This window comes from Pelophylax lessonae, assembly GCF_965119305.1.
Source record: "Pelophylax lessonae genome assembly, chromosome: 3".
Taxonomy (NCBI): Eukaryota; Metazoa; Chordata; class Amphibia; order Anura; family Ranidae; genus Pelophylax; species Pelophylax lessonae.
This window is the reverse complement of record NC_138770.1, coordinates 76,049,905-76,074,952: the sequence shown is the minus strand read 5'-3', so window position 1 is coordinate 76,074,952 and position 25,048 is coordinate 76,049,905. Positions and strand designations below refer to the sequence as shown.

General features: G+C 46.2%; 1 protein-coding gene across 2 annotated transcripts in view; it reads right to left on the bottom strand.

The window, feature by feature from the left end:
• ASXL2 (ASXL transcriptional regulator 2) overlaps positions 1-25,048 on the bottom strand; it is a 145,766-nt gene that overhangs the window by 73,099 nt on the left and 47,619 nt on the right. Inside the window, exon 4 of one of the 2 annotated variants that reach the window (XM_082249207.1) lies at positions 5,552-5,711. In XM_082249207.1, the coding sequence (XP_082105333.1) occupies positions 5,552-5,711 (160 nt within the window). Of the gene's footprint in view, positions 1-21; positions 159-5,551; positions 5,712-25,048 lie in introns of those variants that run through there. The other variant, XM_082249208.1, reaches the window with a different exon arrangement.

Genomic DNA, 25,048 nt, shown 5'->3' with positions numbered 1-25,048 from the left:
TATAACATTGTGCTTTCTCACCTGCAGCCTGCCGCTGTCTGTCCATGGTCTCCGCAGTCGCCCTCCACACTTATCAGATATTCCGTTACAGCCTGTAATTCCCTCCAAATCCTTAGAGCCTGCCGGTACAATCTCACAGCTCAGAGTTTTGTTTTTCTGGTGTATGTTGATTCTTTTGCTCTAATAAGGAAGTGGTGGTTTCTACATATCGGTTTCCTGTTTCAGACACGTATATATTTCTTGCCTGGTGATGTCATGTTCACAAGGACTCTATTCCTCATCAAGAGTATACTGAGATATGCATCAGCTGAGTCTCTAGATATAGAGGTTCTGTCCCCAGAATAGCAGAGGCTGTGCATCCAGAACCACAAATATACGGCTGCTCTGTCTCCAGAATAACAATAATGTGCGGCAGCAGTGAGAGAGGGAACAACTCACAGTAACCATAGCAGGGGTGCAGACCCAAGAACACAAACCCACCAATAGAGTCCCTGAGAGATAGAAGAAGCTGGTAAGAGGCCTAACTACCTGGCATTAGTTTAAATATCAGTGTGACTGAAGTCACTTTGGTTGGGGGGCCCGTGGAACCCAACATATGAAGACTCTGGGACTCTAGACCTAAGATTCATGTTAAGGCTTAGCTGCCTATTGCCAATAAGAGACTACTTCACACAGTCAGACTCATATCAGATGCTATTATCATCTGCTCAACCACCTGTCTTCCACACATTGTTGAATATGCTGATTTACTCACCTGTTATCTACTGTGTGTTCTGTGTTTATACTTATGATAATGTGTATTGTACTTCAGGAGCTCAAGGACGGCAGTCTGCTAGTTAATTGGTTTAGGTTGATTAAATCACTGTCATCTATTAAAGAGGAAGTAAACCCTCCTCTGCAAGTTGTACCTATAGGTAAGCCTATGATAAGGCTTACCTATAGGTACTGTAAATATCTCCTAAACATGTACCGCTTAGGAGATATTTACCTTACATGCACCCAGTGACGTCACTGGCGCATGCACTCTGAAGGAACGGCCACTGGTGTCGTTCCTTCAGAGCCCCGTGCCGTGACCGTCGGCTCCCGCGCGGGAGTGACGTAATCGCGTGTCCGGCCAATCAGATGGCCAGATGCCGCGATCCCGGAGGGCGGGCGACTGAACATGTCGCCCGTCATACAGGTAAGTGGGCAGCACGGCGGGGGCTCGTTCTAAGGTAAGTATTTCATAATGAGCTTGTATGCGATGCATACTAGCTCATTATGTGTTTCTCTTTCAGGTTGTAAAAAAAAAAAAAACGTGAAATGAGTTTACAACCTCTTTAATTACTGGTGGAAAAGTAGAATTCTGTTTGTGTTGGTTGTTCTTTAGATATGTTAATTATATTTCTGTACACAATTTCATCTGCATATGACAATGTAATCAGGCACCTGACCTGGTGTAGTAATTTGATCAGGAGGGGGATGTTTCCCTGTGCTGTATATATTGTGTTTGAGTCTGTTCAATAAAGTGGTTGGTTCCAGTTCTATACAAGCCAAGTTCCATCTAGCTTTGTATAAGGGGGCCGCTAGAATATCTGAAATCTATGTTCAGACTGGAGGAAGCGGTATTGTGACGGAAGCCCACAAACACAGTGTGGGTCGCGGTTCCATTACAATCAGTTTTGGGTAGAATGGTCCTCTAAGATCTGCAACCATTGCAGACATGACTGCCTAAGTCAGTGATGGTGAACCTTGGCACCCCAGATGTTTTGGAACTACATTTTCCATGATACTCAAGCACTCTGCAGTGCAATTGAGCATCATGGGAAATGTAGTTCCAAAACATCTGGGGTGCCAAGGTTCGCCGTCACTGGTCTAGGTCAAAGTTAGGGCTTTCCAGCTGCTATTCTATCTGTAATAACAACATAAAGAGAAATGTAGTGCAAATCCCTATATACACCAAATGGTCAGATTCTTTTGGACAACTGACCATCAATTTTTTAGATATTCACAAACTATGGGCATAAATATGGAGTTGCCCTTTTTTGATATAATGGCCTACACTCTTCTGTGAATTCTTTAGCCAAGATTTTAGAGTGTTTCTGTTGAAATTTGGATCCATTTAACCAAAGAGATCAGGTACTGATGCTGGGTGAGAAGACCTGGCTCACAATCGGGATTTCAATTTATCCCAAAGGTGTTCATTAGGATTGAGGTCAGGGCTCTGTGTAGGACAATGGAGTTCATCCACACCAAACTGGTCAAACCATGGGTTTATGGAGCTGGCCACCAATTATGAGGTCAGGTACTGATATTTTATGAGAAGGCCTAGCTCACAATTGGCATTCCAATTAATCGCAAAGGTGTTCACTAGGGTTGAGGACATGGCACTGTGTAGGACGCTCAAGTTCTTCCACATCAAACTCCTCAAACCATGCCTTTATGAAGCAGGGTTTGTGCCCCTAAACTGAATAGTTTTGAGGGTTATCCATGTATTTATGGTATAGTATATAGCGGGTCAACTGTAGGCAGGTGATGGGAGGATCACACCCCTTCCTTGCTGACCCCCGATACCTGGACAGAAGCGGCGGCGGCATTTACTGAAACTGATCCCCTTTCCTCTCGCGGCAGCTGAAGGCCTGCTTCTCTACCTCTCCCTCCTACCCGCATTCAGCTGCTGCCAGAGGAAAATACAGGGGATCTAGAATATGTGGCCCCCACCGCCCCTCCTGTACCTGTCCTCCTGCTGCCCAGCCCCCCTGTGTGCTTCTCTAGCCCCCCTCCCAGTACCAATGACTTACTGTGTTCATTCATAACTGAAGCATAGTAAATTGTGCTTACTATGCTTTGGTTTGTAAATGAAGCTGTGTACAGACTGTGTGAGGCTGTTAAAAACTGTAAAAAAAAAAAAAAAAAAATATATATATATATATATATATATATATATATATATATATATATATATATATATATATATATATATAAAAATAAAAAACTGTAAAAAATAATATTAAAAAAATAAAATAAAAACTACTGACACCGTCCACTGCCCTACTGACACTGTCCACACACCGTCCACTGCCCTACTGCCATCGTCCCCTACCCTACCGTCACCGTCATCTGCCCTACCAACACCGTCCAGTGCCCTACCAACACCATCCACTGCCCTACCCACACTGTCGACTTATCAGGTAGGCTAAATTTATACTTTTACAGCAACATTTGTTTTATTACATTTTTCTAAGTTTTCCTTACTATTAAGTAAGAAAGACTTGCTAGGTAAATTCTTAAAGAAAAAAAAAAGGGTGCGCCAAACCCCGGAGACCTTTGATCTCTTTCAGGTTGTTCATGTAGATCTCCATCTCTCAGAAGTTGCCTATCCCTGATATATAGTGAGTACCTACAAGTATTGGTCCATTTTATTGTTAGAGATCAATTGCTGAGTCCAGGAAAGCCAAGCCAACAGGGATGCAGATTTTAGCATGCACTAATGACAGGAGCAAACTAAAAGACTTGTAAGGCAGCACTACAAGGATGACGTGTTGCAATAATAGTATTAACCTAAACAATATTACTGTCTTTACTAGTAGCACAGTTCATTTAATAAAGCACGAGTTGCAAGTCAATTGTGACAAACAGTAAAAGAAGTATTTATTCCACAACCCCACAGGAACTAGGTGCTCCATTAAAACTGCAGCATGACCCTTACGCAAGTGTCGATCCTACTAACAGGGGTGCCCTGAACCCTTCAGGTTCAAGCTCAAAGTTAGGGAATAGCACTCCAAGCAAGCAACCAATTTCTTGCTGCAAAACTATAAAGGCTGCAGTACTTCCCATGTTAGCTAATATTCAAATAGTACAATCAGTGATGCCCTTTAAAGAACAAGTCCTGTCCCACCATACTGACTCTGCCATAGGCCACCTGACCTCAACTACCAAGCAAATGAAACACTCTTTGCTCCGGAGGGGACAGATAAACTGATAAGTACCTCAATGCAGGGTCTACAGAGGAAGCAGAAGTGCCATGCCATTGGTTTACAGTTCAAAAATATATTTTATTTTCCAATAAAATGTTTGCAGACACATTTTGGAGACTTAAGGTTCCCCCATTCATCAAGGCTTGAAAAGCTGACTGAGGCAAGATATTGTACTCAAAAGGGTTTAAAGATATGAAAAACACAGTAGAAAGCACGCTTCTGCAGCTGGTTGTTGCAGCAATTGTCTTTCCTATCTATACACATATTCAGGGCTTTTTTTCAGCGGGAACGCGGGGGAACGCAGTTCCGGCACCTCCAGCACTGACTGTTTGTAGTCGCAAGGGGTGCTGAGGTATGCTGCAGGGTCTATTTTAATGGGGGATCCTCCATTCTAGCTGGAGGGGATCTTTTTTTGCAGGGGGGTCTATTGTTGCTGAGGAGGTCTATTATTGCTGGTGGGGGACCTGCTGTTGCTGGGGGTAGGTCTTTTATTGCGGATCAGTTGTTGCTGGGAAATGCCTACTTTTGAGAGAGGAGTCTATTGTTGCTGGCTAATAGAGAGTCTATTGATGCTAGTATTGCTGCGGGTTGTCCGTTGTTGTTAGGGGGATCTATTATTGCTGGCAGGGGGGCCTATTGTTACTGGCTGCAGGGGATTAATTTTCCTGCTTTTCTTGTATCATTACCAAATTCTATACAAATTACTTAGCAAAACTAAATGATACATAGTTTTGTATTCTCTAAAAGAGCAGTACTGGGAGGTGGGTAGGGGGATTGGACCCAAGGAATGGTGCTCGGAGATGGGTGGAGGGCAGAGAAAAGGAGTGACTTGGAAAGGGGGAGTTCCTGCACCTATTCTCTGAGAAAAAAAGCCCTGCACATATTAAACATATCTTTAGGATCTACAATCTCTTACCAATGCCTTCAAAACTGGTACTTTATTGCGGTCATTATCTCTCCTCATCTCTGCTTTTTTAACGAGTTGCAGACTGGCAAGTAAAACTGAAATATGTTTTAGGTGGAGTATTCATTTTCTCTATACCCACAAAGAGGCACTTGTTAGGTCTTCCATCTAAAAAGGGTCTGATCACACCTAGCCAGGAGTGAGGTGGATCACAATGCAAATGGTTCAGTTCCTCTTCTCAGTTCCACTTGGTACATAGTCCTAGCAATGTGTGCAACAAGCGGATGTCATGATAATGAAGCTGTGGCCTCTTCCTGGTAAATTGTATCCAATTTATGCAGAAGTGTTACAGTATATGTTAAAAGGTGTACAACCCCAACATTCATCTGGGGCAAGCAAATTACCTGGTATTACTGCTGATAAAAGGCAGGCATGCCAGCTTACAGGTGGCATCAATCTAATGACTCTTGCACATAGGCACTTGAGCTTGTGCAATGTAAATCCCAGTGTATTACCCTGTGCGGAAAACCCTAGTGCTGTGTACAGTCACCTTACAGGTTCTTGGGTTACCATGTGGTCATCTAGGAAGCAGAAACTATAACCAAAAACTCAGTGACTGCTGTAGAGGCCTACAGCCCAGCCAAGGTGCTGTGTTATTCCATTTGCATTCTGTAATGGGAGAGATTATTACCTTTCCTCTTCCAGCAACTCCTCCGCCTGTCCTTGTTGCTGGCAGCGCTGGTGCTGCTGCTGCTGGAGGTGCTGTGCTCTGAGCCCTGCGAATCCGACTGAGCCTCGCTGCTGTCCTCAGAGCAGTCTGACAATTCTTTTACTACATCAGCCACATTTTTCTGTGAGGAGAGAAAAAAGCATGAGATTGACACACATCTTCACATACCAGGTTTACAAAGTTCACAATGAGAGCTGGAAAGGCTTTAGAGCAGGGGTGTCAAACTCAATTTCATTGAGGGCCACATTGGCATTATGTTTGCCCTCAAAGGGCCAGTTGTATCTGTAAAACTATGTATGCAGAGTTCAGGAGTGCGCTACATACTGAGTACATGGTTCTGGAGTATGCTCTGTACAGAGTGCAGAGTGCGCTACGTGCAGATTTAAGAAGTGTACTGTGTACGGAGTGCATGCAGAATTAAGGAGTGTACTGTGTACGGAGTGCAGAATTAAGGAGTGTACTGTGTACGGAGTGCAGAATTAAGGAGTGTACTGTGTACGGAGTGCAGAATTAAGGAGTGTACTGTGTACGGAGTGCAGAATTAAGGAGTGTACTGTGTATGGAGTGCAGAATTAAGGAGTGTACTGTGTACGGAGTGCAGAATTAAGGAGTGTACTGTGTTCAGAGTGCAGAGTTAAGGAGTGTACTTGCAGGGAGATCATTGGTTGTCATATGTCCCCAGCATGAGTGCAGGCAGGGGAGGCAGGTATATGTTAGAGCCACCAAGAGAAAATTTGTCCTTGTAAACACAGAAGGCGTCTTTGTTTACAAGTTCTAGTGGTGAGCGGGGAGCGGAGGGCGAGAGCCAGAGGTGGTGGAATGCAGTTCCACCATGTTCTGGCTGAAAAAAGCACTGGTTGCAAGGGCCGCATGAAATGGCTAAGAGGGCCGGATTCGGCCCCCGGCCTTGTGTTTGACACATGTGCTCCTTGGCCTAGATTTGGTGCAGATAATACTCCATAGAAGCAATTATCAACTAGGGTTCCGTGGAACACTAGGGGGTTATTCCAGAGTTTGCTAGGGGTTCCTTGAGCTGTGGCCAATTGACTTCCCATTTGATGGTGCCTGCATAGTTCCCAGACCAACGTGACATGGCACAGTCAGTGGCATGATACTCACAATCTTTTTAGGTAGCATTTTGACCAACAATGTAAGGAGGCCACCATTGTAGGAGGATTTTTTTCCTACTGTCCTCCAATGAAAGCGTTTTAGCAGGGGTTTCCCAAGACCTACAATTTTTTAAGGGTTTCTCAGGGATAAAAAAAGTTGGGAAAGGCTTCCCTTAGATGTTTAGTTGCAGAGTTGAAATCAGAATAAAGCTGAATTTTGGAGCTGACATTCTACAAGTGCTCCACTGAGTGCTACTTCTATTTGTGGTATACATTTTAACACAACCTAGGTCAGTATTAAGCCACACTTCAAACAATGGGATTTTTGACTTACCATTAAATCCAATTCTCTGATGTTCATTGACAGACACAGCTCCTGGTGTTCATAACCATTGGGTATACTACCCCCTACAGGAGTAGGACACTAGGCAGAAAAAAATTCTGGCAACACCCATGGGCAGTCCCAGGGGGTATACTCCCTCTATCTGCTATAGCCACTCAGTTTTGTAACAAGCAGTGTCAGGAGAATAATAATTCCACAGAGGGGTTGGTGCTGTATCTGTCAATGAAAATCAGAGAAATGGATTTTACGGTAAGTCAAAAATCCCATTTTCTCTTCCGTTCATTGACGGACACAGCTCCTAGTATTCACAACCATTGGGACGTCCCAAAGCAGTTTTCCCAAGGCTAAACATTAGCCAGTTCCCCAAGGCTAAACATTAGCCAAATCAGGCAACAGGGGCTCAACTAAACAACCAGGGCCCGCCTGAAAAAAAAAAAAACAATACACCCTCAAAGAGGCTCAGGTCCTCTTAAACAGCAGCTTGCAAAACTTTGCGGCCAAAGAAAGCATCCGCAGATGCCAACACATCCACTTTATAAAACTTTGTAAAAGTGTGTACCGATGACCAGGTGGCCACCTTGCAAACCTGCGTCACTGACGTCTGATGACGGAAGGCTCAGGAGGCACTAATCGCCCTAGTAGCGTGTGTCTTGACAGGCAAAGGAGGAACATGACCCCTGATGGAATAGGCCTGAACCACCCTCTGTCTGATCCATCTGGAAATAGTCGCAGAGGAAGTGGACAACCCTTTTCGAGGTGAATCCATGAGCACAAATAGTCCTACTTCCTGAAAGACTCTGTAGCTGCCAGGTACACCCTAATTACCCAGACCACATCCAAGGCATGCAAGGCAATTTCCTTCAGATGTTTAGGCCTGGGACACAGGGAAGGCAACACGCCTTCATTGAAATGAAAGTCAGAGACAAACTTTGGAAGGAATGATGGACAGGGGCGAAAAACCACGTTATCCCTGTGAATCACCAGGTAAGGTGAACGACAGGATAACGCCGCCAGGTTCCGACACCCTGCGACACAAAAAAGGCCACCTTCTGAGACAATGTAAGCAGGGGAATCTCCCGAATATTTTCAAAATGAGGCTTCTGCAGAGCTGAAAGCACCAAATTAGGATCCCAAGGCGGCAACGAAGCCTGCACTGGAGGAACCAAATGTCGGACACCCTGAAGAAAGGTACGCACCAGGGAGTGTGTGGTCAAAGTTCATTGGAAGATGAGCGCCAAAGCCGACACCTGGTCCTTGATGGTACTCAAGGCCAATTTCTGTTCAACACCCTGTTGAAGGAAGGTTACCATCAAGGGCCAGGTGTCCAAGCCACCGAGAAGGAGCAAGGAGGAATCCCAAGAGACTCACACCATGCAATGTACGTCTTCCACGTACGATGGTAAATCTTCCTAGAAGTGGATTTCCTAGCTTAAAAACAGGGTAGGAATCACCGACTCAGATAAACCCCTATCATTCAGCACCTGGTGTTCAACAGCCAAGCAGTCAAAGCCAGCAACTGTAAAGCAGGATGGAAGATCAGTCCTTGGGACAGAAGATTCTCCCTGAGAGGAAGCTTCAAAGGAACGTCGGCGATCAGACGCACCAGATCGGTGTACCAAGCCCAGCAAGGCCAGCCCGAAACCACTAAGATTACCAGAATCCCTTCTGCTCGATCCTGCGTGCAAGCCTGGGCAGAAGCTTGAGAGGAGGGAAGGCGTAAATCAGCCGATACTGACCCCCCGAAGCCACCAGCGCGTCTGTGGCGTTCGCCAGAGGATCCTTGACCAAATCACAAACCTCTGCACCTTTCTGTTGAGCCGAGATGCCAACTGATCCACCTCGGGGGTGCCCCACCGGAGACATAGCTGATAAAAACACCTCCGAATGAAGGGACCCCCATGGTCAAACTCCTGCCGACTGAGATAATTCGCCTGCCAATTTTCCAACCTGGGAATGTGTACGGCAGAGAGGGCTGGAACGAAACATTCTGCCCACCTTAGAATGCCGCCTACCTCCAGAGCAGCCAGGATATTTCTTATGCCCCCTTGATGATTGACATAAGCCACGGCTGTGGCATTGTCCAATAGCCTGGACAACCCTGAAGATGATCTGTCCAATGATCCAGGCAGTCTGATCGCTCGGAGTTCCAAGACATTGATCGGAAGTCTGGATTCTTCCAGCGTCCAGATCCCCTGAGCAGAATGCTTGCCTAAGGCTGGCCATACACTATACAATTTTCTTGTTCAACTTCCCTTTAGATTTACCAAAACCATATAATATGAGGTCAAACCTAAACACTTTCAATTTGTATGCAATCAGGCAGGCCCTTGCACTACATAGTTTAAGGTAAATCTAAAGGAAATTGAATAAGAAAATTGTATAGTGTATGGCCAGCCTAAGACACCTCCCCAGCTGGACAGGCTGGCATCTGTGGTGACCACTAACGAATACAAGGGGAGGAATGATTTTCCCAGCTGAAGCGCCCGAGAACGAAGCCACCATATCAAGGACTCCCTTGTTTTCCGACTCAGCCGGATCTGATTTTCCAGAGACTGGGGAGTCTTGTCCCATTTGGTCAGAACCTCCCTTTGGAGAGACCCCGTATGGAACTGTGCAAGCCGAACCACCTCAAAAGGTAGATATCATCAGGCCCAGCACCCACATGCAAGTCTGGAGGGACAAACATCTGTTGGACAGCAGGAGGTGAATTGCAGGCTACAATTTTTGGAGTTTGTCAAGAGGAAGGAGCACTCTGCCTAAAGCCAAGTCCAGAGTCAGGGCCAGATAGTCCAGCTTCCTGGACGGAACCAGAGCAGACTTCTGAAGGTTCAGAATCCAGCCAAACTCCCACAGAGTTTGTATTGTGATCTCCAGGTTGTCCACCAGAGCTGAGGGAGACTCTGCTCACAGAAGAAGATCCTCCAAGTAGCCCAGTACCACGATCCCCCGTTGGCGTAGCAAGGCTAGCACCGGGGCTAACACTTTTGTAAAGACCCGAGGAGCAGAGGCGACACCAAAGAGTAACGCCACAAACTGATAATGCTCCTCTCCCACAGCAAAGCGGAGAAAACACTGGTGACTGGCATATATTAGGTTGTGAAGGTAGGCATCCTTAATATTGACAGAGGCAAGGAAATCCCCCTGATGCAGGGATGTCACCACCATTCAAATGGACTCCATTCTGAACTTCTGTACCTGCACAAAGCAGATTAGCGCCTTGAGGTCCAGGATTGGACGCACTTTGCCTTCCTTCCTGGGGACTATGAACAGGTTTGAGTAAAAACCCTGAAAACGTTCCGAAGTCGGAACTGAGACAATCACCCCTTAAAGGAATAGGTCTTGTACTGCCCCAAACAGGCCCTGTAAGCAGTCTGGGGACAGGCGCCAGTTGGAAGGAAAAAACCTTGCCGGGGGCAAGAGCGAAACTCGATCTTGTAGCCGGACCGAATAACTTTGTGGACCCACTTGTCTTGCACCAGGGAAGTCCACGGGGTCCAGAAAACAATGAAGACGTCCCCCCAACCCCGATACGGGTGAGGGCGTACCTTCATGTTGAAGGAGCCTTGTCCGCGGGTCAGGAGTAGCCCGCTCTCCGCTTACCAGACCAGGTTGGTTTTGATCCTCCAGAGGAGGCCCTGAAAGGCTTTGAGCCCTTGGCAGTCGACCCTGAGAGATGAAAAAACTTCTTCTGAGCCGAGAAGGAGGGCCCACGTCTACGACGAATGTCCTTGCCCTTAGTAGCCTAAGGAAGCAAGGTACTCTTTCCCCCTGTGAGACCTTTAATGATATCATCCAGAGTAGCCCCAAAGAGGCGATCTCCTTGAAAGGGGAGATCAGTCAAGGCCTTTTTAGAAGTCTAGTCCGCAGACCAGCATTTGAGCCAAAAGACCCGCCGAAGTACAACTGCCAAAACAGAGAGCTGAGCCACTAGGGGAGCCATATCCAAATAGGCATCACAGATTAACTGCAGCCCCTGGAGCAGCTAGTCCACCAGCTCAGCAAAGGTAGGGGGGAGGTGTTCTCCCTCCAGGTCACGGCGTAAAAGCTTAGCCCACTCAGCCAGAGTTTGCAACACCAGGGCAATGATGAATATCGGCCTCAGTGCCAAACCAGCCAGAGTGTACATATTGCGGTCACAGCCTCCGCCTTCCTGTCAGCTGGATCCTTAAAGGCCGTGACTCTTCAACCGGCATCATGGTTGCCTTGTTCAATCTGGAAACTGGAGGGTCCACCAGCGGTGGAACAGTCCACTTCTTAATAAGGGACTCCGCACAAGGGTATCGCCTAGCAAATCGCTTAGGGACCCCAAGGGGACACTTTGGTATTTAGCGACAATTCTGTCAAAATAGGCGGGGAAAGGAAACACCTTTGCTGCTCTGTATGGCTTCTGAGTGCCAAAGGGAACCTGCACCTCTGTCGCAGCTGCAGCTGCATCCTCCATCTTTAAGGTCTCAAACACAGATGCAATCAGTGCTTCCACCAGTGCCTTTTCGTGCGTGGTTGCAGATATGGAGGAATCATTCTCACTATCTGAAAATTCCGGGGGTGTGGTCGCAGACCCAGCAGGGAGACCCCACGTCCACAGCGGCCGAATCAGATTCAGGATCTGATGAGAGAGATTATGCAGGGGAGGCTTTTTGCAAGCCCATCGCCCGAAAACCACCTCCACCCGGGACACAAAGGACTCCAGCACTACTGTCATTCCAGCAATGGATGGTTGGGACCCGGAGGGCCCCGCAGCCTCAGAGAGGGGATCAGGTGGGGAGATGTGCTCCAAAGACGCCATGAGTCACCAGGGGAACCCCACAAAAAGTGTAAAACACTGTAAATGGACAACCCCCACCGTGCTGGCAGCCCCACCCGGTGGCCAGGCACAAAGCACCAAGCGATCCTCAGCAGAGAGGGAGAGGACCCAACCAGACTCACCACCCAGCAGAAACAAGCACCTGCAACCACCAGGATAATCTGCACTCCATGTGCGGCGATCAGGAAGGGTAAAGATCCAGGAGTCAGCACCAGGGGATGAGGAGGGGCTCCCATCGCCAAAAATTGCAGCCCACTGTTATAATCGTGGCCATTTTCAATGGCAAAATGGCCACTGGACTACACAAACATGGCCACTGTGCACTGAGCACAAGACTACAGCAAAATGGCAACCTTGCGTGGCACCATGAGGCTCCCAGGGACTTAGGAGGGATCCCTAGGCCTCAAGGACAGCCCCAGGCAGGACGGGGAGCACTGGCAGGAGCACCCACCCAGTACAACCCCCCCCCACCGCACAGCTGATCGTCCAGTCGCCAGCAGCACACCTCCCCGCCCCTATGCCAGCATAGCGCCCTGTCCCCACCCCAGGAGGTGGACCAGACCACCCACACAGCCCCAGCATAAGTGGGGGGGGGGGTAGGATGCAGGGACAGATGAAGGGGGTGTCTGACGGGAAGGAGAGGACCCGGGGGGTCTGAGAGTCCTAAGGAGGGGCCCACGTCCACTCCAAAACCCTCCAGGGTGAGGGGGACCAGGGGGACTCACCATACCAGGAACGAGGTGGGCACCACTCCAAACAGAAACCCTCGCCATGGAAATAGGAGGGCTGGCAAACAGGAGGAACGCTGTGACTGAGGCCGAGACCTGGCCAGCACCCCTCCGGTGGGGCTATGTCGCGGATGAACTAGCACGAAGCTGAGGTCTGCGCGCGCTCGCTGGCCCAGCAAGGAACTTGGTCCTTACTCTTGACTAGGCAGAAAAAACTGTGTACCTATAGCAGAGAGAGGGAGTATACCCCCTAGGACTGTCCATAGGCGTAGCCAGACTTTTTTTCTGCCTAGTGTCCTACTCCTGTAGGGGGCAGTATAACCCAAAGATTAAGAAGATCAGGAGCTGTGTCCATCAATGAATGAAAAATATATTTTTACTTTCTGCTATAAAACATATCCAATAAAAACATGTAAAAAAACTAATTTTTCATCAATTTAGGCCAATTTGTATTCTGCTACATATTTTTGGTAAAAGCATCCCAATAAGCATATATTGATTGGTTTGCGCAAAAGTTATCGTCTACAAACTAGGGGATAGATTTATAGCATTTTTTTTTTAAACTAGTAATGGGCGATTTTTAGTGGAACTGCAACATTGCGGCAGACAAATTCGACACCTGACACTTTTGAGGCCACCAGTGACATTACTACAGTAATCAGTGCTAAATATATGCACTGTAACTGTACAAATGACACTGACAGGGAAGGGGTTAACATCAGAGGTGATCAAAGGGTTAAGTGTATCCCTAGGGGGTGCTTTCTAACTGTGTGGAGGATGGACTCACTAGATGAACACAGAGATCCATGTTCCCAAATAGCAGGAAAACAAGATCCCTGTGTTCATCTCTGACAGAACGGCAGTCTGCCTTGTTTACATAGGCAGACCGCCGTTCTGTCTCCCTGGGGAGCGATCGCGAGTGGCCGGCGGACATTGCGCCCGCTGATTGGCTCCCCCTCTTACCCCCCACTGGCTATTGCAAGAAACGGCGTACAGGTACATCGTTTCGCGCAATAGGGGCGACTTGCCACAGTATATGTACTGCTGGCAGTCGGCAAGTGGTTAAAGTGAAATTACAGAGACACAATATGGGAAAAGGGTCAGCTGCAGAGAGACCATAGGCCATACTGGTGACTAGCCCTTTGCTCTCTGTCTGTCTTTTTTTGGGCACAGCTTCCAGAGTTCAGATCTTCTTTAACCACTTGCCGACCGCCAGCAGTACATATACAGCGACAAGTCGGCTCTGTCCCGCAAAATGACGTAACTGGCTAGAGGGGGCGCGCGCATGCGCCAATTGGCTACAGGGGGGTCCAATCAGCGAGTCCGGCGGCCGCGATTGCCCCTGGCCACCCGTGATCGCTCCCCGTAGAGACAGAACGGCGGTCTGCCATTGTAAACACGGCAGGCCACTGTTCTGTCAGTTATGAACACAGGGATCTTGTGTTCCTCCTATTTAGGAACACAGGTCTCTGTATCCATGCAGCAAGCCCACCCCCACACAGTTAGAAAGGACCCCCTAGGGACACATTTAATCCGTTGTTCGCCCCTAATGTTAACCCCTTCACTGCCAGTGTCATTAGTCCAGTAACAGTGCTTATTTTTAGCACTGATTACTGTAATAATGTCACAGGTCCCCCCAAAAGTGTCAAAAAGGTCAGTTAGGTGTCTGATCTGCCTGCCGCAATGTCGCAGTCCTGTTAAAAATCGCTGATCACCGTCATTACTAGTAAAAAATAAATAAATAAAAATGACATAAATCTTTCCCCTGGTTTGTAGACGCGATAACTTTTGAGCAAGCCAATCAATATACACTTATTGGGATTTTTTTTAACCAAAATACAAATTGGCCTAAAATGATAAAAAAAAAAAAAAAAATTAGATTTTTTTATTATTGGGAATGTTATAAAGCAGAAAGTAAAAAAAAATTTTTTTTTTTTTTTTTTCAGAATTGTCGCTCTTTTTTTTGTTTATAGTGCAAAAAATAAAAATCGCACAGGTGATCAAATACCACCAAAAGAAAGCTCTATTTGTGGGAAAAGAAGGACATCAATTTTATTTGAGTACAGCGTTGCACGACCGCGCAATTGTCAGTGAATGCAGTGCAGTGCTGTGTCGCAAAAAATGGCCTGGTCATTAAGGGGGAAATCCTTCTGGTCCAGAAGTGGTTAAAGTGGTTGTAAACCCTCACATATACTGAGTGAAGTGACTGGCCTCAGGTGATACACAGAGATGAAACCAATCCTCCCACATACACTAACCGGCCACTATATTAGGTACACCTGTTTGATTGCTTAGAAACACAAATTGCTAATCAGCCAATCACATGGCAGCAACTCAATGCATTTAGGCATCTAGACGTGGTGAAAACGACTTTCTGAAGTTCAAACTGAACATCAGAATGGAGAAGAAAGGGGATTTAAGTGACTAACGTGGCATGGTTGTTGGTGCCAGATGGGCTGGTCTGAGTATTTCAAAAACTGCCGATCTACTGGGATTTTCACGCACAACCATCTCTGGGGTTTACATAGAATGGTCCGAAAAAGAGAAACTATCCAGCGAGTGGCAGTTGTGTGGATAAAACTGCCTCGTTGATGTCAGGGGAGAATAGGCAGAAGAGATAATAGGAAAAACTACAGTAACTCAAATAACCGCTCGTTATAACCAAAGTATGCAGAATACCATCTCTGAACGCCCTACACATGGAATCTTGAAGCCGATGGGCTTAAGCAGCAGAAGACCACACCGGGTGCCACTCCTGTCAGCTAAGAACAAGAAACTGAGGCTACAATTTCACCATCACCATAATTGGGCAATAGAAGATTGGAAAAACATTGCCTGGTCTGATGAGTCTCAATTTCAGCTGCGACATTCAGATGGTAGGATCAGAATTTGGTGTAAACAACATGAAAGCATGGATCCATCCTGCCTTGTATCACCGGTTCAGGCTGGTGGTGGTGTAATGGTGGGAGGGGGATATATCCTTGGCACACTTTGGGCCCCTTAGTACCAATTGAGCTTTGTGTAAAGGCCACAGCCTATCTGAGTATTGTTGCTGACCATGTCCATCCCTTTATGACTACAGTGTCCCCATCTTCTGATGGCTACAACCCCATACTAGCAGGGTGTACCTAATAAAGTGGCCAGTGAGTGTAGTTTTACCTGTGGATCTGACCTGGGCGATCTGGACACACACTGCACAGACTACAAAGGAGTGCACAGTGTAATCTGAGATTTGAGTGGAGGGAATGGACACACCCCATCCCTTTGCACTCACTCATAGGGAAACATGGACAGCTGAGGCTGTCAATCTCCTGCTGTGTAATAGAGGAAGGGGTAGGGTCATCTCCTGAGACTGTCTGGTATCGAGATAACCTCTTAGAAGTGACCCTAAGGCTATGTACTCTTGTTATGTGATTTGAGTTTTTTTGTGCGATTTCAAGGATCATGTCCAGTGCGAATGCGGACTCAATGCGTTTTGCATGTGATTTTGATGCAGCTGCAATGTGGATTTATTTTTTTTCTCTCTCTCGCATGCAGATTCTATTAAGCAATATGGAGCTTAAAATCGCATTGCACCACACCAAACACACACAGAACCCATTTTTTAAATGTCATCACCTTCGGACTGCATATATGTGAACATCCGTCTTCCATAGAACAACATTATTCCACTTATCATGTACTTCAATGAGTTCTGGAATGCATCCAAAATCACATCAGTGTAAAGTAGGGCTAAGAGATCAACATCTAATTGACTCCTTCGCTGTCAGAATACAATGGTGCAGTGGTTCCTGCATCCACCTCGAATGTGTGAATGGAGGAATCGGTTCAGTTTTTTTTGTACCACCTCCTGGCTGAATGAAAAAACAGAGCCATATATAGCCAGGTTTATTCGCTTTGCTGGCCCAGCTATTTACTACATAACGGCTTATGCCGGGAAAGGGGTTGGAAGGAATACTATAGAGCAGGGGTGTCAAATTAAATTTCATCACGGGCCTCATCAGCATTATGGTTGCCTTCAAGCGGCCAGTTGTATCTGTAAGACTAGATGTCCAAAGCACCACACTCCCCCTTACATCAGATGTCAAGAGCTCCCCCACTATCAAAAGTCCCCCACCTTTCCTTGCATCACAGTGCACCCCCTCTACCTTGTGCTGCTGACTGGAAGAAGCTAGGCATGGAGCTGGGAAGCAGAAAGTGCAGGGCCTGGAGGAGGACCAAAGGATGGCTGGAGTTTGCTGAATGCTAAGACCAGGGGAAGCAGAGATTAGGTGGTTCTGCAGCTGAACAGAGAGGTACAGAATCTGCATGAGGAGTTCTATCCTCCTCTCTGCTGCCAACTGCTGACAAGGTGGGGACAGACATGAGGGATAGCTGCAGGAGAGGGGCGAGGGCCACATGAAATGGCCTGAAGGGCTGCATTTGGCCCGCGGCCTTGAGTTTGATACACGTGCTATAGAGCATCCTTTCTCAACCACTGTTCTGTGGAATCCTAGAGTTCCCCCTGAGGTTATTAGGAGAAGAAAGGATAGCAAACTGGCCAACAACGTACACCAGGGTTTCTCAACTAGGGTTCCTCCTGAGGTGTCAAATCTAATTTCATTGCGGGCCGCATCAGCATTATGGTTTCCCTCAAATGGTCAGTTGTATCTGTAAGACTAGATGTCCAGAGCACCCCATTCCCCCTTACATCAGATGTAATTCGGCCCACGGGCCTTGTGTTTGACACGCGTGCTATAGAGCATCCTTGATCAAACCACTGTTCTGTAGATTACTAGAGTTCCCCCTAGGTTTCTAGGAGCAGAAAGGATAGCAAATTGACCAACAACATACACCAGGGTTTCTCAACCAGGGTTCCGTGGAGGATCCCTAGAGTTCGGGCTGAGGTGTCCAATTTCCATTTTATCGCAAGCCGCATCAGCTTAATGGTTTCCCTCAAAGGGTCAGTTGTATCTGTAAGGCTAGATGTTCAGAGCACCCCCCCCCCCCTTACATCAGATGTAATTCGGCCCGCGGGCCTTGTGTTTGACACAAGTGCTATAGAGCAGTGGTCCTCAACCCTGGCCTACAGGGCCCACTAACAGGCCAGGTTTGCAAGATAACTGAAATACATCCCAGGTGATATAATTTGCTGCTCAGTGATTGCAGTATTCTAGTCTGCATCTCTCCAAGGCAATACTTAAAATCTGGCCTGTTAGTGGGCCCTGAGGACCGGAGCTGAGGACCACTGCTATAGAGCATCCTTTCTCAACCACTTTTCTGTACAATCCTAGAGTTCCCCCTGAGGTTTCCAGGAGCAGAAAGGATAGCAAATTGACCAACAACTTACACCAGGGTTTCTAAACCAGGGTTCCTCCTAAGGTTTCTAGGGGTTCCTTGAGCAATGGGGAATTTCTGCCTCTCAGATAAGTTCCCAATGACACCATTGTTCCTTTTAGCTATCTGTAAGGGGTAATTCTTCCCAATGATGACAAGAGTAAGGAGCATTCTTCCCACTGACTGTCACACTAATGTGTCATGAGTTGTAGATTTATAATTTTTAGCACCAGAAATGTATTTCAAGGGTTCCCCTATATTGAAAAGATTGAGAAAGGCTGCCCTACACTGTCCACTAATGCAATGGGGCAATTTTCCACTGACCACCAATGAATAGGGTTGCATGTACACTAAACACTAATATTTGGAGACAGCACAACTTTCACTATTTGCATTTTATTATTCCTTTACAGATTATACTGAAAATTTTCTGGCGTATAAGACGACTGGGCGTATAAGACGACCCCCTAATTTTCAAGTTAAAACATAGGTTTTGGGCTATACTCACCATATAAGACTACCCTCCTTCCGAAGCAAGGCAACACCATTGAAAAACATCAGATTTCTCATAGATCTCCAAGGTACCCCAAGTACTGTAATACATGTAATCTCTCATAATATCTCCAAGGTACCCTAAGTATTACCAGTAGATGTAATCTCAAAACGCTGGCTGTGCGGGAATCCTGTACCGGTATACCGTATGTACCGTAGCTTCGGCTACATACAGAATACCGCGCTGAGCCAATCACAGTGAGCGATGTATTCTATTATTATACAAAGGTGTATAATGAGAATCGATAGAGGCTCACACACACTAGCAGCGCTTAACTAAAATGCCCTCTACAAAACGTGTGCAGAAATAATGCCCCTTATGATATCACATATAAGTGCAAAACAATGTCCATTCAAAGTGAGTATGCACAAATGCTGTATATAAGTTGAAAGTTCATAAAGTGCACTGGATCCTGAGGTAGAAGTCGATAGACCACCAGTGGTAATTAATGCCGTATCTGGACCACCGTCACCACACCTCCAAACGTGTCCCCCTAGGTAGTCAAAACTCACCAGAACCTGGGAAAAAGACCGCCTTGAAAAGGATTTAATTCCATCTCATGGTATGTGGATCACAGGCAACTACCCTCCAGATTCACCAATAGCAGATAATTGAATCTGAACCTCAACGTAAAATGCAAAGCAAAAATCCTCGGAACATGTGAGGAAAGAAAGGGGAGGACCAATCATGTAATTCCGTAAAAAATACACTTTATTAAAATGTTCCCAATCCCCAATCTAATAAACTCACAAAGATGCAACTTGGTAGTAGCATGTAGGATAAGTAAGGAGTCTGTAGTGTGCCGGTGACTCACCGCTACCTCTGATAACCAGGGGAACCCGAGCTCCGGAACACCGAAGTCCACGTGACAGCTGATGGATGCGTGCTCACGCCCTTACATGTTTCGTCACACCGGACTTCTACGGAGGGCAAAGCCTGCTCGGATTGGCAGAATAAGGGAGGCGGGCTGATGTTACTCTGCCAATCCGAGCAGGCTTTGCATTTAATAGAATACATCGCTCTCCCTGATTGGCTCAGCGCGGTACACTGTATGTAGCCGAAGCTACGGTACATATGGTATTCCGGTACAGAATTCCCACACAGCCAGCGTCTTGAGAGATTACATCTACTGGTAATACTTATACTTAGGCCACCTTGGAGATATTATAATCGGCGTATAAGACGACCCCCCATTTTTGGGGGATTTTTTTGAGGTTCAAAAGTAGTCTTATACGCCAGAAAATACAGTATTTTTTTCATATACATAAGAAATGTAATAAAAATGTTCTGCCCTGATTGTCAAATACTTTAGATAAGACACATTTTTTATTCCTTTATTTGAAACTTTCTACAATTGTACTTTGAGCAGTAGGTATATTCATTTTAAGCAGGGGTTCACAGAGACCTAAAAATTATTTCAAGGGTTCCTCAGGGGTAAAAAAAGGTAAATAAAGGCTGCTATACAGAATCACTCAGAGTTTGCTGGGAGAGCTGACACTGCACCCAAGATGGCGGCGCCCAGCAGCAGTCTCAGGGCTTATAAATGCCAACACAAGGGAAACTTTTACAGGTAAATAACTAAATAACATACATACAAAACATTAAATGTACATATCATTTTATGGGAAGGTTTTTATTGAAAATAATGATCTGGCAAAAGGATCTCTTTTATCCTTCATGAACAGATCTGCATAATTATTATAATTTAACGGATATATATTCAGATACTTGTATAAGCCTGGTCGTGACCAGTTCTCTATAAACTGTTGACAGTTTTAAACAACAGTCCATAGTACAGTACTATATATAGCAGAGAGGAAGCAGATGGCAGTACAGGAGAGCAGAATACACATATTTAAATATTCATATTAGACAGCACTGTGTGGTCTCTCTTACGTGATTGCAGAGTCAAGAGATGGTATTTGGGCTCAGGAATCAGCACGGGTCTCAGGAATCAGGAAAAGGGTGTGTACCTGAGAGCTCACCTGTCTCTTCCTGGTCACAGCGGCACACCTGTGTCATATGACTGCAGTAAACAGCTTATACCTGGCCTGCCCTGTTCCAGGAAGTAATCGTGTATCTAGTTCTGCCGTCTTATGGGAAAATGCTGACATAAGGCTGAAATAAGCAAGCTGTCTGCATTTAGATAACCTGAAATGTTACTGGAATCTAAGTGAATGATTTACCATCCTGTCTGAAATTGCTGTTTACAAGGTCAATCCACCCAGCACTGATAATGGAATGGTGAAGGGTTAAATCATGCGACAGGTTCTTAGGTGTCCTGAGGACCAGAGCGCTTCGCTTGAGCCCTCAGGTGTGCACTTTTGCCTCGACTATTACCAGGGGGGCCCACTCTCCCTCCAGAATTTTCTTTAGATTATGGAAATTAGGGATGCACTGATACTGGTATCGGTGCCCATACCGAGTATTTTCACAAGTAGTCGTAAAAATGCTCCCAACGCACAAAACCGATACTTTGCGGTGCGATTTGCGCCCATACAAAATGAATGGCCGCAAATCACACTGCAAAGAATTGCATGAGATTTGAACAGGAATGCGGTGCTATTCCTGTCCAAATCGCAAGCGGGTTCCGGCACCGCTCATGTGTGAACCCAGGCATGTCATAGTGATTTTGAGACTGAGTTCATACAGGAGCAGTGCAGGAAACCTCCCTGCACGATGGGTTCCATCAGCTCCAGCTCCCAATCCGACTGTGGACATCTGTGGATTGGGCTCCTTCTGCCTCTCCCATGGCTTTGTTCCCTACAGTGGCTCTATCCCTCCCTAGCTGACAGTACAGACTACAGGGATTCTAACTGGTCAGCACCGTCACATGGACGGCGCTAACCCATCAGAAGCCATCTAGCCCGTACTGTCAGCCTCTGTCAGGAGAGGAGAGAAAGCCGTGGGGATTTAAATTCCCAGGACCAGTGAAGCATCTTTTCAGATTGGACCGATCTGGTACAGCAGAACTGGGGGTGGGGGATGGAGATGGGGGTCCAGTGGATGGTTGGAACCACTGGAGGCTGGGGGAGAGAGCCGCTGGAGATGCAGAGAACAAAGCCACGGGAGAGGCAAGAGGAGCCCAAGCCCAAACTCATCATGCAGGGAGGTTTTCCAAACCGCTCCTGTGTGAACTCAGGCTCAAAATTATTAGGAAAAGCCAGGGTTTACACAGGAGCAGTGTGGGAAACTGCATGCAATTCGGACAGGAATAGCACCATATTCTTGTTCAAATCACATGCAATTCGCCCATTAATTTTGTATGGACGCAAATTGCACCATAAAGTATCGGTACTCGCCATCGGTGAGAACTTGACAGAAAGTATCAGTACTCATACTCACCGGTAAAAAGAGGGTATTGCTGCATCCCTAATAGAAAGGACCTCCTAACCCACCAGACGTTACCTACAACTGAATGCAAAATGTCCCTTCGTGCAAAATAAATTTTAAGCCTAAAAACAGTACATAAATAGAAATAACAAAACTGCAATTTCTGGATTGCCGCTGCACTTCTTCAATAAGGATATTGGATACCTCTAAAAACTAAATGAAGAGAGAAAAGAAGGCACAGCCATCTAATTGTATCAATTTAATACGATTAAAACCTTACAGGATGTAAAAGGATTGCACTCACAAAGGTGGAATGATACTGGCAGATGTGAACCCCTAGTAGCAATCAGTATGTGCTGGCCGAAGGTCCAGGTGAAGGAGGGAAGGTTGTCCTGTGTCATCTCCAGGCCGACGAAAACATGACAATATATCTGCTTCTCTGAGCAGGCCTGCAGCTCCCTGTATGTCTGTATGGAGAAGGCATTAGTAGATGGGTGTCCTGAAGAACTGTGACTCGGCGGGCTGGCGTGTAAGCAATCAACACTGTGGCTAAGCTGGACGCAAGTCGGCACTGAATCCATAGGCAAGGGACGTCAAGCCATAATGACGTCACACTGTAGGTAGTAACATGTTTCGGAGCACATTGGCTCCTTTGTCAAACTGATAGGATGGCAATCAATGCCGGCTTGCGTTCCAGCTTAGCCACAGTGGTGATCGCTTACACGCCAGCCTGCCGAGTCACAGGTCTTCAGGACCCCCATATACTCCTGCCTTTTCCATATGGACATTAAGGGAGCTGCAGGCCTGCCCAGAGAAGCCGATATATTGTCATGCTTTCATCGGTCTGGAGATGACACAGGACAGCCTTCTCTCCTTCACCTGGACCTTCAGCCAGCACATACCCATTGCTACTAGGAGTTCACATCTGCCAGTATCATTCTACCTTTGTGAGTGCAATCCTTTTACATCCTGTAAGGTTTTAATCTTATTAAATTGATACACTTATGCCTCGTTTCCACTGAGTGGTACGGTACGGTTCGGTTCAGTACGGTACGGTTCGGTACGGTACACATTGCGTTTCCACTGCCAATAGTACCCTTTTCATGATAGGTGTGGTGTAGCTGGTCACAGCAGGAAAGCTGTGATAGACGATTCTCTGTCAACCAATCAAAGTTCTGCAGATTGTAGCTCCACCCAGTTGGTACGGGTCTAATGTGCTTGGTACCCCAACGAAAGGGTACCAAAAAGTGGTACGGTACGGTTCGGAATTAGGGTACCATTCATAATGGAAACGGCATAAATAGCGTACCGTACCGAACCGAACCGTACCAGAAAGCTCAGTGGAAACGCGCCATTAGATGGCTCCACCTTCTTTTCTCTCTTCAGTCACCTACAACTGAAACATCAACTTTAGTTTGACTCTACAAAGTATAAACAGGCAAATGTAAATAACATAAAAAAGTTATAATAAAAAAGGCACAATTGTTTTTTGTTAAAAATAAAAACTGCCTATACTTTCCTGCTTTGTGCAATGAGATTGCACTGAGAGGTCACTTACTGTACCTTCTCTTCTTGCAGTCCCTGCTATCAGCTCCTTTCTCCTTCGGGTGCCTCCTGTATAAAGAGGAGTGCTAAGGAGGCAATAGTGCATGCATGCTCCCTATGGGTCTTCAGCCGGGCTGTGTGCATCTATAGAGCTATGCTCCTGCTCTTTCCTCACAGAAGTTTGACTGATGGCATCTGGCTCCGCTGCCCTGTTTTTTCTGAGACAGCAGGAAGTGAGGGGAGGGGGGCTGGAGCTGAGCAATGACATTGAGCTAGGTAAATATTTTATTGATAGGAGTGTAGGACAGGTAATGTGGCATTTTTTACTATAATGCATAGAATGAATTAAAGTGGCTGTAAAGGCTGAACATTTTTTTACCTTGATGCAGGCTTGCTATTGGGAGCACTGGTCAAGGGGGAGGAGCCAGGAGCCCTGGCAGGAGATCCCAAAAAAGGAGGATCGGGGCCACGATGGTCAAAACTATTTCACAGAGCAGGCAAGTATGACATGTTAGTTTTGTTTTTTAAAGCTGAAGCTTTAATATCACTTTTAAGTTAAAAAAGTTTAGTCTTTAGAACCACTTTATCCCAGTTATGCATTATCATGTGTGTGATATTCATTCAGTTTTGTCCGACTCTTGGCGATTCTATGGGCCAACTCTTTTTCCACATTATCTGATCTTGTATTGTTTCTTTAGTGGTTTCATGTTCTGGGTTGGTTTTGGCTTCTATGCCGTCAAATATTGTGTTCTTTGGCAGCCTGGCTTCCTTTTCCCGCTAAGCCATCCATAATTGCCTTTCCATGCAAACTGGATTGTATGACCCGAACTGGAATGCATATTCGAAGTAGGCAAGCCTGACTTTTGTAATCTTGCAATCTACCGCAACATCTGATTTTCTGGTTCCAGTATTTGCTTGTTTCTTATCCTTGCTGTCCATGGAATGTGCAGGAGCCTTCTCCAGCACCACAGTTAAACTACATCTAGGTATTTCAAAGCCCAACTTTCACAATTATAGGTAGCTATGGAGAACACAAGAGTGCAGACTAATCTGCATTTGGCGGCCAGGTTTACATTCTTGCTTTTCTGTATTCAGTTCATAGTCATCTTTGCTGTGAGACCCAGTGTGATGCACGATTTCAGGACAACAATCACTGTATTGATCAATCTTCGACCACAGAAAAGTGAAATTCTGCATGCATTTGATCGCCTCAATTGCTATATTTATGTCTAATCTTTGCTTGATTGCTATTTTGCCATATCAAGATCTTGGCTTTTTTGATGTTCAAGAAGAGGCCAAAAGTTTTGCTTTCTTCATGGATCCCTTTGATCAGATTGATTACTTCGGTAACTGAGGAGAGAGCTCTGCCATCAGTGTATCAAAGATGATTGATGTTTCATCCTCCAATCTTTAATCCAGTTTTTGATTCTTCAACCTCCGGCTTACTCATGATCATTTCAGCATACAGGTGGAACAAGGGAAAGAACATAACCTTGCTGCAATCTCCTCTCTATCTTGAATTAGTGTATTAAAATACTTAAAGCAGAACCTTACCCAAAAGGGGGAGTTTTGCACTTCCTCCTCGTTTTTTGGGGGGAGGGGGAGCGTGTACCTAGTTTTGACAGGCACCTGCTACCATTTAGATCGCCTGGAGCGATCCAAGCAGAAGTTCTTCTCCCCCCTCCCTGTCCGTAAGGGGTCACAGCCGGCGACCGTAGAAGAAACCG